At 37.4% G+C, this 17,507-nt stretch overlaps 1 protein-coding gene across 1 annotated transcript in view; it reads left to right on the plus strand.

Moving 5' to 3' along the window:
• Nucleotides 1-17,507, plus strand: part of CSPG4 (chondroitin sulfate proteoglycan 4) — an 881,559-nt gene that overhangs the window by 509,302 nt on the left and 354,750 nt on the right. The window contains exon 2 of the mRNA XM_044070270.1: nucleotides 9,967-10,130. Coding sequence (XP_043926205.1) covers nucleotides 9,967-10,130 — 164 coding nt within the window. The remainder of the gene's footprint in view (nucleotides 1-9,966; nucleotides 10,131-17,507) is intronic.

Genomic DNA, 17,507 nt, shown 5'->3' on the forward strand with positions numbered 1-17,507 from the left:
TTTCTATGGAGAATTGGGTGGGTATCATCCTGTTTGACCAATCTGGAGTGGTATTTCTTGCTAATATAGATTGAGACACCTCCACTTTTAGTCCCTATCTGTGCTGCTGTTAGTGTAAATGTTAAACGGCACTGTAGCCTTCCACTGCTGGAGTACTTTCTGCGTCTTTAAACTATGTCTTAGTAACAGCACAGTTGTCTACATTATCCAGAATGAGTTGAGCTTGTAGGGTGTGGAGTTTTTTGTTTAGGCTCCTAGCACTGTGCAGTAACATCTTACCGTTTGCGTTGTTTGTTTTTCCACTATTTTAGTAGTTTTGTTATTATGACTTTGCCTGTAAAAGGCACTAAGAAGGTAGATAACGTTTTAGCCAATATCTGAAAGCCTGTGGGTGCAGGTCCAACCATCTTTGGCAAAGAAACATGGTCTGTTAACAATATCCTCTCATTTTGATAGATATTGGATTCCCCTAGAGTGACACTAGAAACTAAGCCAATTATGAAAATCAATTATTTTCTGTTCATGCTGTGGCTTTAGCCTTGGTGAAGGTACAATGCTGCTCAAGCAAGCCATATACCATTCTGTGACAAATATTAAGAGATATCTACCGTGCCTCTTTTTATATAAACTTGTGAGGTATGTCATAGATCATTTACACCCATGTGCACTATTAGAGTCATATTGGTTCCTGTAGTGCAGTGGCTTGAGTGTATGCATGATATTGCCAGTTCTAGCTCCAGATATGCAAATAACTGTTATATTCCTTATATTCCCTTTTCCCAGCCTGGTGACAGGGGCATCTGTGTAGGTCACAGAGTACAATTCCCTATGACAAGTGTTTGCTTGCCTTATGGAATTTGTTTTTGGAGGTTCATTGGCTTTAAGCTTATTAGTGGTGTTAGGTGTTTCTTTTGGTGTGTGCTTTAATGATTGCTGGGGATAGGGTGCTAGCATTTGATGGCTTAGGAGGTCTTTTAGGTATGGAAATGTTTCTTTTAAGTGCCTCATAAGAAGGTCTATGTGTTTGGTGAGCAGTATGTGTGAAAGATGTAGCATGTGTATCCTTGACAAACTTGTTTGTGAGATTTTTGCTTCAAAGGAATTTATGTAGGTACATATCTCACAAACTGTGCTCCTTTAAGGATTAAAAGGTTGCCCGAGTACATGAGACAATTGCTACATTGCCTCAGGATGTCCATATCTGCTTAGCTGTCCACAGAGACATTAGGAAATTGCATATACATGTTGTCAGGATATGCATTAGGGTTGGACTATTATAGTTGAGGTACCTGATTTTACCATGGTCACCTGAGTGGTGTCCAGGTTAGATGATAGATAGTGTTATGATCTGGTATTAGTGCTACTCAACTCATTAACTAGCTACTCTAAATGTAGCTTCATGCAAAGCCTTTCTGTGTTACAGGTTAATGTCCTAAGTATTAGCTTTATAGACAAATTTTACAAACTGTTTGCTACTATATAGGGCACTGATAATCACTGCTCCACAATGAGCAGTTCTGCACAAACATGCCAAATTTACCGCAGACCAAAAAAGCTGAAAGCTATGTCCTGTGCTCTCTGCCATTACATGATTACATTTTTATTGCTTCCTAACTCAGAGACACAAGGTAAACACCTCCTGCCACAAGATGAATGATCCTGGAATTTCTTAGTGTAAAACCACGGCAAAAGTAGCTGTCAAGTGCAGATTAACACCAAACAACTAAATCCATAACAAGAAGTCTGGCTGATGAAACAATCCCACTTTAAGCCTCCCTGTGTGTTTCCCAACTCAGATAGTCCAGGCTACCTTTCTACTGCACTGGAATTGCAATCTTCATACCTCTCAACCATGCAGAAGTCTTCTTTTTTTTTTTTTTTTTTCATGCAGAAGTCTTCTGAATTCACTGGTTGTAAGGGCAAAATAATGGGATGCCATGAATTCCCAAGTGGCCCCTTCAATTCCCAATTTTTTATTTTTATTTGCAATTTTATGTTATAGCCGATGTCATCATGCATCAAAAGTATTTTGTGCAACATCATCAACATGCAGGAGTGTATGTGATGATATCAGCTTTGTGAGGCAGTGCCTGACTGCCTGTCAAACTCAGAGACTAATCATGAGTTTAAAATAAATAAATAAATAAATAAAAAGTTTCAGTTGTTTACAGCCACAGCCCACCTTATGACTTGTGGCACTGCTGCAGCCAACCAATGAGCATGTTGTGTCAACGTGCAATGAAGAGAATCTTCAGTGATCTGCCTGACGTGGACTGTTTGTATGAAATTGTCTGCTGTGTGTTGTTCTGATTGAAGTGGTTGACTGTCCTGACAATAAAGACAAAGGGTAAGACAAGAGTACAATTTCAATAAGTTATATTAGAATTATACCTGATCCTGCATGCTTTTAAATGAGTTTAAAATAAATAAATAAATAAATAAAAAGTTTCAGTTGTTTACAGCCACAGCCCACCTATGACTTGTGGCACTGCTGCAGCCAACCAATGAGCATGTTGTGTCAACGTGCAATGAAGAGAATCTTCAGTGATCTGCTTGGTGTGAGGAATTGCTTCTAGCATTTGTATAGAAGTTCATCTCCTCTTTCTTTCCTTTCCTTATCTCGTTTGCCTATAGAAATTTGTCCAGCTAAGCGCATGTCAGAAATGAAACTAGTACAAAATGGAGCATAACAAATGCATACAAAAAAATCATATTTCATAGTACATTTCCAGATAGTTACAGAATTAATCTCTTCATCTGATGTTTTAGAGCCTACCATTGGCCCTAGGTATGAGTGTGTAGTACGGGTGAATAACAGCAGCAGGGCTAGCAACCTGGCAGTGTAAACCTTGGCTCTAGATGATTCTCACTCTTAAAGTGACACCTCAAACTCACAGCCCTCCAGTGATTTCTGTCAATGCGTTTACGTTACAGATTTCCTCAGGAATATAACTCTTGTTTAAAGCACTACGCAAGAACTGCTGTAGCTTATCCTGACATGGCAGGTCTGAACTTCGCATCCATGGTGGTGAATGTATTTAGATGGTAAATAACAGCATGCTCACCACTTTACATTCTATTAGTACTCAGCATCAAATGCTTAAAATGGAACATTAACATTTTAGCATTATCTAGTAATCTAATGTTCTACATCCAAAAGAATAACACAGTTATTAAAATGTACCAGGATGAAGTCCAAAAGGGAGCCCTGTGTTTTTTCAAGTGCATTTGCAAATGAAGACCACATATTAATTATATTTCTAAAAGATATGTACAGACCCAAAGGGATCTTGTATAAAACCTGATTCCAGTCTATGTATAAGAATTAATATAAGCAATTATTACATGCAGAAAAGACCAATAAAATAAGCTTTGTTATTCTATATTTTGTTGATATTTTCATATCATAGCACCTCGGTTATTAACCTAGAAATGATAGAAGATACATCAGAGATGCATTATTCATTTTAAATTGTAGTTGTGAGACATTCTGAAGATTTTAAGGTTTATTCCTCTGAGAAAATATGTGAATGAATACCAATAACATTTTCAAAAGGAAATGGTTGAAGGGATACATGTTCTCTGTTCATGTGTGCATAGGAAATGTAAAAAGAACAGAGAAAGGACTTAGAAATGAGTGTGTTATATCTTGATTCACTTAGGAACCAATACCTAATAGCTCCCTATTGAAATATCGACACTCAAAATGCCTAGTGCTGGCAAGCTAAACAAAAGACCAAGAACACAGGAGAAGAGCAAATTTCAAAAATTGCTATTCTCCTTTAAACTTCTTTTTGCAGGGGTAAAGCCCCCCACCCCAGTTATATTTTGTGGTTATTATTTTGTCTGAGAAACCCAGAAAACATGAAAGCAAGTTCCTGGTGTTCTGCAACTTTCTCTTAAATCTTTATAAGCTTTAGCTATTCTAACTGGTAGAAGAGTTCCAGCAATTATATAAGCAACAGGGCAACATGCAGGAGTGAAGGGGGAGGCATGCTTTCAGTACTTTAGAAAAGTACCAGAGTGGTAGCTAATAGATATGTTCTCCGCACCAGCATCTTTATAAAATCAGAACTACATTCACTGTTGTTGGCTGGTGGTGCTTTCATTCTTACTGCTCACATTTGTTGTTTGTTATTCTGTTATTGGCTGGTGGTGCTGTCATGCCTACTGCTCAGCTTTATTGTTCGTTATTCTGTTATTGGCTTGTGGTGCTGTCACTCCTACTGCTCAGCTTTGTTGTTTCTTATTCTGTTATGGGCTGGTGGTGCTGTCACTCTTACTGCTCAGCTTTGTTGTTCGTTATTCTGTTATTGGCTGGTGGTACTGTCACTATTACTGCTTAGATGTATTATCTGTTGTTTTTGTATCACTCATGTTCCATTTCTTTTTCATATATGCCATTCACATCTCTCATACTACCTGATTTTACCTAATATTTTGCCCTTTCCTTCATAAATGTTTTTATTTTTGATAATTTACTGAAAATTACAGCAAGCCAGATTTGTTAGACAAGAGTTTCATAATTATTTTCCAGAAAATTGTTCATGCAAAACATGTTGTTCTGATGACTTTTAAAATATTTTTGTTTGTTTTTCTTCTGCTTGCTTTGTTTGCTGATTACCCCATTGCCTCAATGTATGTAGACAAACTGTTTATATTTATTTGGTCATACTGCAGCTTGTGTGTATGGACCAGTCAGCTAATATTTTGGTTCAGAATTCTCATACTTTTTGTAGATTTACATTGTCATAATTTTGGGCACTGAGATTTGGAATATTTCAAATAAGACAGGGTCAAACAAATGTTTCCATTTAATCCCTTTCCTATGTGAGAAAATTGCTCTGCCACCTAATAACTGAGTGTTTTCATCATAATACAGTATTTTGTTCCAGTGTTTAATTACTGTGTCCTGAATATATTTTCTATAGTTATTGCTTGTATTGAGTATTAACATGCCCTGATAAAAGTGTCTAAGCTGTATGTCTTATAATTGGTCCTGTAAAAAACATCTTTCAACAACAGTTTAAAATCCATATTCCTTCTTTCAGTCACCTCTTTGGCCAGATGACTCAGCATATCTATGGAGCAACCCATCTTCAAAAACATCTTGCTAACACTATCCATTTCATTATTAATTAAATTATCATCACTCACTAGCATAGAAATTCTAATGAGTTGTCCTTTTACCAACCAAGATGGTTACTAGTAAAGAGTATATAGGAGAAGGTAGGTTTCCTAGCTACATTCGAGCAGAAAGCCTTCTCAACTTCATTTTATATAGCAAGACATCTAAATAATTTATTTTGTGGGCAGACACCATGTAAGTGAACTTTAAAATATCAGTAGTCAAATTTAAATATTTAAAACATTCTTCAAGTTTAAAACATGTTTACTAAATGATTACTTTGCACTTTGCTCGTTGCACTTTGACCTGGATGTTATATAAATCTCTTCCTTTGTAGATACACTAGGTTCTGAAGAAGTCTATGCTGAAACGCAAAAGACAAAAGTGTTTAACTTAGTGTCCTTTCATTTTATTTTATTTGATATTTTTAATGTAGTGAACATTAACGTTAGTCTTATTAAACATTGACAAGTGGTGCAGAAGACACTGTAAAATTATTTCAGACATTTCAATACATCTCATTTTGGTTTACTGTTTATTAGTGAAGTGTAATTGACATGATATATTTCACAAGAAAAGAAGACTATTTAAAGCATACTCGTGTATACTACAGCAGTACAAAACTATCACTAGTATTGGTATAGCGAGCAAAGGACTGCAGAATTAAAGAAAAGCATAGTACTTACAGAAGAAATATCACTAGGTTGGCTGCTCTTTATGTAGAATAGCTCTGCAGCAGAGTGTATAATCGACATGATACACATCCCAAAGAAGGCAGAATAGTCAATTCATGCTCATGTGCATTTTACAGCAGTACAGGCTATGGGATGGGCTCATACACACAAGAAGGGAAGCATAGAAGCATTCATCTAGACCATTTTGACAACTTTGTTCATCATATAATGTTAGAAAGAAGGAAAGAAGAAAATAACAAGCAGGGGTAAACACAAGAAGGTAACTATAAATTATTAAAGGTGTAGAAAGTGATGGGTTTTGTTTTCTTTTAGGAAATATGCTCTGTTTTCAGATGTAGAAAGTAGGGTAGTTGAGAAAGTAATAAAGGAAGGTTGTAGATAAGATACAGGGAGAAGTCAGATAACGGGCAGACAAACACACACATAAAACACAGACACTGACATACAAGGTTGATGGACATGCAAAAGGCAGAGAGGACAGTGGATGGGCACAGCGATATATATATATATATATATATATATATATATATATATATATATATATATATATATATATAGATGGTGGACAAATGGCAATGGTGAGGGTTGAATAATGACTAAGGAATGGGGATAACACATAAAGGAAAGAAGACTCCAGGATGGGCTAGGATCAGGTCCTGGAAAGTTTCAATGCCAGGAAGCTCAGAGGGGAACAAACCCAGGCATCACTCACTTGGGTGGCTGATGTTATATGCCAGTTGTTCCCCTGCTGGACTGATAAGTGGGAACTAACTCCACAGACTGTGCCAAAAGGTGCTCCACACTGTTGAGTTGGGCATCCAGTACCTGCTCAATCTCAGCTGCCAACAGCTTCTATTGATGATGTAAGAGAACCAGGACAAGCCCCTCCCAGCTACTACCAGAATGGCATCCAGCTTTGGTTGCCCCCCATTTCCTGTGAAGTGGCCATGATGGTACTAGCGAACTCTCCAATTCACCTTCAGAAAGGGAACCACCATTCTTTTGCAGAGGCAGCCCTGGTAGCTATTGTTAAACCACTGTTTGAGGAATTGGCTAGCACTGACCAAGTCTGACCTCATCTTGCTTTGTAACACTTTTAGGCTGCAATGACAGTTCTAATCTCAGATTTGCAACAATTTACGAGTGCAATGACACTTCTACTGATTGTTTAATAACATTTTCAGACCGCAATATTATATTGTGTATTATGTATTTTATTGTGTAGATTCCTTCTGTCTACTGGTTATGTTGTTGCAGGTTGCTCTGTCTTAGATGTACACTGACATATATCTTTAAATGTTGCTGATTCATCTTCTATCTGTCTTTTTAGTGCGATGATTGCACCTTTAGAGCTTTCTAACACAAAGTACTTACTTGGTTGGATTCATACATTGTAATAAATGTGCCTGGTGGGTGCTCTCCCACTTTGTTGGTTAGGCAGAAGTATGTCTGTTCTAATAGAGTGGTCTGTCTTAAGGCCTTCCTTCTTTACACTGCTTCCACAAATCTTTAAAGTGGAGAAATCATTCCCTGTCATGTCATGCCATGTATTAAACTAGAGACTGTAGCTAAAGACGATCTGCCTTCCCAGTCACAGTTTGTACTTCTTGCTGACAATGGGATACTGTTTCTCACCTCTATGAATGCAAACTACTTCAGCAGTTTTGTTAGTAAGGGATTTCTTTTTGCATGCATACTGCTGTTTCATTAGTGTGAATGTATTGCCTGTAGGAGTCTGTGTAACTTTTTATTATCAGATAAGATATTGCACTTAATGTTTTTTATAGCAGCACAGTAAGAGAATGCAGTCTCAACCATTTTAGCAGATAGTTTACTCCACTCCTTAGGGATGACATCACTAGCAGCATGCTTTTTCAGGGCTTATAGTTTCTACGGGTATAACAGTGTTACCCTGACTAGTAAGGCATCTAGCTGTGAACCCCCTTTCTCTATGTTTAAAATAGAATATGCCTATAGCTGATACTTATTGTTACCAAAATTTGACACAGGCTTTATTGCAGGTCTGTGCTGCTCAGTTCTATATATTGTTTCCTGGCATTACAATCCATCTAGTAACACAACAAAAATGTTCAATGTCCTTGAGCTCAGGCTCATTCATCCACTTTTTTAAATCAGTAGGTAAATGTGTCAATGGCTAATATTTCTGCTATTTTATTTTTACTATGTTGACCCTCAGGATCTTACCATAAACTAAACATATGCTCTGAATCACGTAACTCTGATCATATGATTTTATTGTGAGAAAAAAATCCAGTTATGAAATCTGGGCATATCTGTCTTTGTTTTTTTTTTTGTTTATTTTGTGTGTGTGTGTGTGTGTGTGTGTGTGTGTGTGTGTGTGTGTGTGTGTGTGTGTGTGTGTGTGTGTGTGTGTGTGTGTGTGTGTGTGCGTGTGCACATGCATGTACTTAAGTAAAAAACTAAGCATATACCCAAATTGTGGGGGATTCAAAACCATTTCCTTTAACTCCATTCTTTTTCAAGTATGAAATGGTGAAATAATTTGGATTACTTTTGTTTTCATGTGAACCTTAAGCAACATAATGATCCTAAAATTAGAGTCCTACTCAGACAGCACCTTTGAAGTGACAGCATGTTAATCAAATACCAGTAGTCAGTTCAAAATAAATAACAGAACATGTTCTAGTGGCTTATAGGTTTATTTTAAGATAACTCAGTACTGATATCTGTGTGTCCAATATTGGCGCTGTGATAAAGAAGCATGGATCTTGATATGGTTGTCTCAAAATACATGATCTGTGGTTCTGTTCTTGGCCTGGATGCCATCTATATAGAGTTTACACGTTCTCTGCATGCTCCCTTTTGTTCCTACCAGGGTCTCCAGTTTCTTCTCAACTTACAGAAGAATTGCTAGGAGGTTGCTTTGCAATGCTAAGCTATCCCTTGAAGTACATGTCAGTATAGATACGTGAGCCTGTACGCTTTGCTTTAGTTTGATACCATCTTCTCTGCTACTTGCTGCTTTACAGCTCTTTAATTCTGATACTGCCCAGTGACCCTAAACTAGGAGAAAGGAGATACAGAAAACACATGCTGAATGTCACGCTAAAACTTAATAATTTTGTATCATAACCTGTATGTTAAGAGCTTAGCATGTTACCTACTTCATTTATTGTTTCACCAAATCGTTGATGGATGATTAGTAACTGTATATGTGAATCATTTGTAACAATCAATTTTAGTTGATTTGCTTTAATCAGTATTCATAATGGAATGTTAAGCAGAGGCTGTAAGCAAAAGTTAATTTTAGGTATTAACACTGAAACATGGTCAAATTACTTAGCATAGCTTTTTGGTTCAATTAAAAAAGCTGCATTCACTTTAATAAATATTATACTTGACTAGAATCTACACTGAATACAGATATTCGATTTGCAGCCTCGTGTTGTAGTTTAGAGATCCTAAACCATAAGATATGCAGTCTTGCTTGCATCTTCAATGTATTCATTCTTAATTGATGACATCTCTGTAATCTACACATGTGCATCTGTGAATAGTCTGTGCTTGCAAAACTTGATAGTAGTTTGATATTATGCCAAAACTGCAGCTGTTTCACAAAAAAAAGTCTAGTAATATGATAATAATAGTCGGTTAATGTGTTATGATATTTTAACTTCAATGAAAAAAAAATCTTTCCACTTTTGAAACAAACCTGAATTGGCAATACCTGTCATACTGCCCTTGTCGGGCTTTTATCATGGTTATTAAATAATTTTGTTGACCTTTTCCTTCAAGCCTTTAACCTCTTCCCTCTCTTCACTTTCCATGACACATTATTAAAATGCAGTGAAGCTTAACTCCAAGCTCTGCAACAACTGTCATTAGGGCGGTGGAAGTCTTATAAAGATAGAAAACAGTGTAAGTTGGGGTGAAATGAATGCACAGAAAACAACTGCTCTAAAAATGTTCATAGTTTGTGATAATATATAAAAAAAGCAGAATGCTGTGGTTATGTCGAAGATGTGATGAAAGCTTTTCAAGTCATTTGGTAGGAGTTAAGCCCTACAGCACTCCATAATGCCACATTCATAGCAGACATACAAAAAGACATGCGGTTACTAAATTTATGTAGACTCTTAAATGTATACTCCTTCCTTCTAGCTTCCTTCTTTGGAGACAGTTATGTCGCTTTAAAAGTACAAAATGTCTTCAGTACCGCCAGACTGCACCTCCAGTTTCTGACCAGCAAACACAACGGACTACTACTCCTAGTTGGAGGTGAAACAGACTACTTAATGGTAGAACTTCGCTCAGGTGACCTTCAGGTAAGGATTGACTTTATATGCATGTAACCTGTTGCACTTTTTAATGACCTGCATTCGGATATTTCAAACTGGTGCTGTCAGAATTCTAGACAAAGCAAAAAATAATAGGGGATCAAATGGCCAAAATCAGAGGCAAATTCTAAATATTGTTCTTATAAACTTAGAAAGCTGCTAGAAGAGTAGATTTTGCATTAGTACATGTTTTCAGGAGGGTATGAAGTCTGGAACTCAAATTGCTGTCATTATTTAGTGATTTCAGCTTGCCAAACAAAACACAAATTTTATGTGGAACAGATCAAAATATGAGGCAAAAATCTGGACGTTCTGTGAAATTCTGCTACATTTCATGCTTTACTTTATGGAAAATGCTTGCAATTTTAAATCTCATGCACACAATTTCCAATAAAAATTAGCCTTTGAAGTATATTTTACTTCTTAATTTTATCTTTCAAATGAGTTTACGTGTAGGTAAACATATAATTTTTATGATAGCAACACAGATCTAGTAAATTCATTTTCCGTTTGATTAATGCACAGCTATAGTACATTAAGATGTTATAATGATGTGTATTTTCCAGGTTTCCTATCTGCCAGGACAAACCAGTTATAATTCTTTTTTACTGTTATGATTTTGTTGGCTCACATTGCAATGTAATTTCTAAATATGTAACTGGCCATTTCAGACAAACTGTATTTAGTAATTCTCATTCATGTGTGGCATTTAGGTTCAGCAACACAGTAGCTCAATGGTTAAAGTTTCTGACTCATAGCTCAGGTTTTGGGATTCACTCCTGACCCCCTGTTTTCTCTTAAATAATTTCACTCTGTTTGCATACCCCCCCAGGTATTCATGAGCCCTCCTATCTCCAGAAACATGGTACTTGATGCCTATTCTAAACTTCCACTTCTGCTATAATTATTGTCCCATAGGGCCCAGCGTCATAGATTAAAAGGCTCAGAGAGCAATTAGTTAATGTAGCCATTTAATAATTAGTTCATAAGCAACATTATTTGTATCTTCTGTTCCTGCATACCATTATGACATTGTCATACAGTTGTTGATCACTACATTTATACTTTGCTCATGTATGATTTTTAGCCTGTTATAATTCACAGGTTCATAGATAGTCCAAGGCCACTGTCTCTGATGGACATTCTCGACTAGCCAGTACCCTCCCTCAGGACGGACTTCTTTTCTCCAGGAAGGCCATGCTAGTCAATCCTGGAGTAAATTTGTTTAAAGTAAGATAGTGAATTACATTGCTTAACATGCAGGAGAAGTTTATTTCAGACATTTGGGAGGTACTGGGTTATAAACCTGTCCTTCCACCATATTTATTCATCTATTGTGAAGGTTTAAGAACTCTCCTACTAATATTGGTAACATTATGCTTGCACAGAAGCAACAGCTTCAGGTCAATAGGGTCTCTAATGCCATGAAAAGCTGCATATGTATATGTGTGTGTGTGTGGTGTGTGGTGTGTGGTGTGTGTGTGTGTGTGTGTGTGTGTGTGTGTGTGTGTGTGTGTGTGTGTGTGTGTGTGTATATATATATATATATATATATATATATATATACAGAGAGAGAGAGATATATGTATATATGTCTGTAGGTGTGTGTATGTATATATACATTTATGTATATCTATATATCTATCTATATGTATATGGGTCCCCTTCAGAAGATCGGTCTCAACAGAAAGTCGAACTTCATATGGTCGAGACCAAATGATTGACTTTCCGAAATGTTGAAGCTTTTGCATGTAGATTGTGGTACAGTGGGGACAGGGGAATTTACCCTTTTCCCCACTGTAGTGCGATCATGGAGTTGGCCTCCTGCAAAAACCAAAAACTTAGATTTTTGTGGTTTTGTGTCATTCCACTTTTCGACTTCGACTTTCTGTTGAGTTGATCTTCTGAAGTAGATCCATATACATATATATATATATATATATATATATATATATATATATATATATATATATATACAGAGAGAGAGAGAGAGAAAGAGAGAGAGAGAAAAAAATATATATATTGGTAGATAGACGTACTTACACTATTATCATCAATCCCATCTTTCAGCCATTTTCTACATGAGCATGGTTTTCTCTCATGTAATCCATGCATCCATCTCCTAGCTGGATGCCCTTTGTTCCTTTTGCCTTCTTCCTGTCTCCCCAGTCTTCTTCATCAAATCATCTTCTACTTTCTTGCACATGTGCCTCAACAACCATTATCTGTTCTCGTTAACCTTCCTTGCAATTGGAGCCATTTTTCCTTCTGCTCTGATGTCCTCATGTCTTCATCTGTTCCACCTTTCTCGGGTACTTCCTCTCCATCACATCTAGCTTTCTCAACTGCTCTACCTTTACTTTCTAGGTTTCTGTACCATACAATAGTATTTGTCACACCACAACTTACTTTTCATCTTCTTTGGCTTTCTTCTGTCATACACTACCCCTAACACTCTGTGCCAGTTTGCTGCAGCCCCTCTGATTCTAGTTTGACCTTGTCAGTCAAACTTCCCCTGTCCTCAATCATACATCTCAGATACTTGAAGAGTTTATCTGTTTCACTGTTTTCCCTTCTATTTCTCTTTTTGACTTCTTCTAATGTCTCTTATTTGCTGCCTATTCTGTGCCCAGTTTCATCTCCTTTGCCATCAGTTTTGCATTACATTCTTTGCTTATGTTTCTGTTTAGAGTCTGTAATGCCACATCATCAGCATATATCAGCTTTGTTAACCTGTTACCTCTGGCCTGTTTGCTAATGTAGTCCATCACCAGTATAAACAGCAGTGAGCTCAGAGATGAACCCTGATGCACACCCACTCAGACTGGGAACCCCTCTGTCAGTTTGAACTCTTTCCACAAAGGTGCTTCAACAAAGTATTAGTTTAAGTGTGTGCACACTTATGCAACCAGCTTATTGTACATTTTTTTATTTTTTATATTTTTTCCCCTAACAGATTTGTTTCTTTTTCAATTGAATTGTACAGGTTATAAGTCTCATTAAAGCTGGGAAAAGTTTTTAAATGATTTATCGTGTTCTATTTTTTTTATATCACAAAAACCTGGCATTTTAACAGGGGTGTGCACACTTTTTATATCCACTGTATGTATGTATGTATATATATATATATATATATATATATATATATATATATATATATATATATATATGCAAAAGTATGTGTACACACACACACACACACACACACACACACACACACACACACACACACACACACACACACAATGAAAAGTACATTTACTAGGGGGTGTAGGGAATCATCCAGCTTATAAAGAAGTGTAGGGAAGCTTGCTCCTGAAAAAAGGATTTGTCCCAGTTTCACTGAATAGATTTCAGTGTAATTTCTTTGTACTAAGTGGAATTGTGTGGGAATAGCATTTACAGCCTCATGATTAACCCAAATTAGCTGAGAGATGAACACTGAAATGCAATTTTAAAAACTGTGTAGCCTAATTTGATAACCAGAAGAGCTTGTCCAGCATATGGGAGAAATTCTACATGCACAGAATTTTTAGCTTCTTCTGCTTCCAGTTGGACATCAGCCCGGATAAGAAGAAGCTTTGTATCCAATCTAATCTAACAAATGGGATAAAGTAGCAACACAAAGCATACAAGCATTCCCTCATGTAAGACACCCCTTCTAGGCTTCACTCCAGTGTTGTCTTATTGCATCCGGAGATGATGGTTCAACAACTGTCTAGTTCAAAGGTGCCTGAGCTTTTGTGTAGTTTGCCGCTACATCTGTCCAAGCCTAGAGTGGAATATCACCAGTAACAACAAATGGGAAAAGTGTTTTGTGAAAGTAATTCACATTAGTAGAACTCTGTTTATTGTATGGAGTTACACAGATGCCTGTTATTAATAAAGCAATTTGTAGGAGTTGCTCATTAGGTGAAGCATTAGCTGTGAGCGACAGATGGAGTGGTTGACTTCACTTTTTACACACGGACACACACACACTGAGACAGACATATAAAAAAATGCTGTAATTTTACTTTTTAGTATTTTTAGTGTAATGTGCTTTCTCTGGGTTAACACTTATGAATCCACATGTTGTACATCAAACATGCAAATGTGCCCACAAGCACACAAATCTCCAGACACACAATGGCAACCTACATTCATAAACTCAGATGAACGCACTCTCACACACACACACACACACACACACACACACACACACACACGCACACACACACATGTATATTAGATGGCCTTAACACAAAACATCAGGCGTAAAGTACTCAGACAAAACTAGTTGAAACTTAAATATTCAAACCAAACAAAAAAAAATTGAAAAACAAGAAACATTTTCCCCACCAAACCCCTGTTGTTGAGAGTGGGGAAAAGGCAAATTCTTATTTCCCCGTGTACCAACTGCACGTGAAAAGGCCACCAGTTTATGATCCTTTCATACTCAGGCCCTTTTGTCAGTCTTTTCACAGTTCAAAAAAAGTAAGCATTCCAACATACGCATCCCACACATATATGTGTGTGTGTGTGTGTGTGTGTGTGTGTGTGTGTGTGTGTGTGTGTGTGTGTGTGTGTGTGTGTGTGGAAACAAACATACACAATCATAAACACATGCATATGTATGTAAGTGTGTGCACCTCCTGCATGTTGTACATACCAACTCCATGATTAGACTACAGTGGGGAAAAGGGTAAATTCTCCTATCCCAACTGTACCTCGATCTCCATACAAAAATTTCAACATTTCGAAACGTTAGTCATTTGGTCTCAACCATATGAAGATGGGTCTACTTTTCTTTATTGAAATTTCACAATCTCGATAAAAAAAGTAAAACCCCACTTCCGCGAAAGTGCTTCACCGAATCGAAAAAAAAAAAAAAAACTACTACAAACACTATTTTGCAGGGGGACAAGCCCCCATGCATCCCTCCATATCCCCTTACTTAAATATACTAACTCCAAGATCGCACTACAGGGGGGAAGGGATATATTTCCTTATCCCCACTGTAACATGCTTCAGCGAATCGGCTTTCGTGAAAGTGCACTTCCGATGTAGTGCACTTTCGCTTAAGTGGGCTTGACTTTCTGTTTTTCAAGAAAGTGTGTTTTCTACAAACTGGAGACCCATATATATATATATATATATATATATATATATATATATTTATATAGACATATATCAAAGTCTTTTGGCTTTTCCCAGTTAGGGGTCGCCACAGTGGAACTCCGGTCCGCTAATGATTGGCAGAGGATTTTTACAGTACCGAGCTGCCAGACCGACACCCAACCTTCAAAGAAGGCACTCCCATTCATGCACACACCTACCTGCATGTCTTTAAATGTCACTCGACTGCGGGGAGGACCTGCAGACTCCACACAGAAGGCGCTCCAGCTGAGAATCGAACGGGAGAACCTCTTGCTGTGAGGCAACAATGCTAACCGCTGCACCACCGTGGCCCTTAGATATATATATATATATATATATATATATATATATATATATATATATATATATATGTATATATAAATATATATATATATATATATATATATATCTCCCTAGATATATATATATATATATATATATATATATATATATATATATATCCTGAAAATGTAAATATGAAACAAAAGCAATATCTCTTGTTTGGGACTTGAGTTCAAGACCTCCACCTTTTTATGCTTGTTTCATAGACTCTGGGCTAATAGCACTCTCTAGGCAGGAAAGTGTTGAGTTTTCCCTTAAAAGTCTTTTTTTCTGGTCATCTTGGAAACCCTAATTTGGCGATTAAACTCAAAATGCACAAACAGATACACACACACACACACACACACACACACACATAAAAATGCAGTTCCCCATGTGCACACATAAATTAACAGACACATACACACACACACACACACACACACACACACACACACACACACACACACACACACACACACACACACACACACACACATAAACATACAGATAAAAATCATCCAGTATAAACTCACGCACACAAAACACTAGACATGCATCCAGCTCTCCTTTAAAACTTGCAATACATTTTGCACAGACATGCATAAAAAGTATTGGGGCAAGGCAAAGTGTGTTACAGGTTTTAAAGCTGCTTTGTCTTCCCACAACTGTTCTGTGATAGCTACTTTTTACACTCTAACATGAGTGTAGTGCATAACAGTGCTGAGAGGTTCTTAACAAGCTTTGTTAATGGCATTTCTTATTCTGAAAGGTTCTTAACAAGTTTGTCTTTTTACCCAGTTTTGAAATGTAATTGTGACACTCCAAGTTCCACATAAACTTTAAAACAGGTTAAAGAGAAGGAGACAGTCCCTTTCAATACTGTCACCCCCCCCCCATTATCTCAAATTTTGATCATGCAACACTATGAGCATAGACATCAAAGTTAAAAGTGGTTATGCATCATTTGGCCAAAATAGCCGCTTAGACTCCTAAGATTTGGACTTACAGGAGATAATTGTCAGAAACTGAATTAGCTGTCATAGAAGGCACAGAAGGCACAGAAATCTTCCCTCTCAGAGGCTATTACTTCTCTTTAGTTCAATAGTGCCAATAATATCTTTTTGTTCCTTTACAGCTTGCTTTTACGTTTTTATGTTAAACTACCCCAGACATCCCACTTTTTCTACATAGTACCTTGGCTTCCCCTCTTGAACGAACTATCCCAAGAGATCCTGCGGTGCTTTTGGAAACTACTCTGCTTCCCCCCATTAACCAAAATATAAAAGAGTGTATGTACCAATTGTGTATTTATCATATCCCACTTACCTGTTGTTTTTTGACCCTGCATGAGCTAGCCAGCAGCCCAACATGGACCTAGGCTCCCTTTGCTTCTCAAGCTCCATCCCATCCTACCCCTCTAAGTGCTGTGCCTAACCCTGTAATTACTCAGTGTGGTCAATAGGTGGCAGCATCCACCCTCTAATACATTTTTCCCACCTCACTTTTATGCATAGAACTTCAGTTTACCTTCACCTGCACTATTCTACCTGAATATTTACCTCCATACCCCTGTAAATTCTCTGTTTCCTCCAACCCATACACATAGTGCCCTGTGCCTATCCCCTGTGCCTCCTTACCTTTGTGTTTCTACTCCTGCCCTCACTGATTGTTTTTTGTGCCTCCTTAACTTTGTGTTTGTACTCCTGCCCTCACTGATTGTTTTCTCAGCAGCCCACATCTTCTGCCTTCTTCTTGGCTCTTCCCATTCCGTTTGCCCTACGGGCTCACTCCGATCCCCTACCCTGCCCCTAATTCCACCCAACCCCACTACTTCTAGATTTATACCCTAGCTGCCACACTCACTCTACCTAGTCCAATAAACAAATACCTCTGCCCCACCCC

Source organism: Protopterus annectens, chromosome 4.part1 (genome assembly GCF_019279795.1).
Source record: "Protopterus annectens isolate FY-2018-M chromosome 4.part1, PAN1.0, whole genome shotgun sequence".
NCBI lineage: Eukaryota > Metazoa > Chordata > Ceratodontiformes > Protopteridae > Protopterus > Protopterus annectens.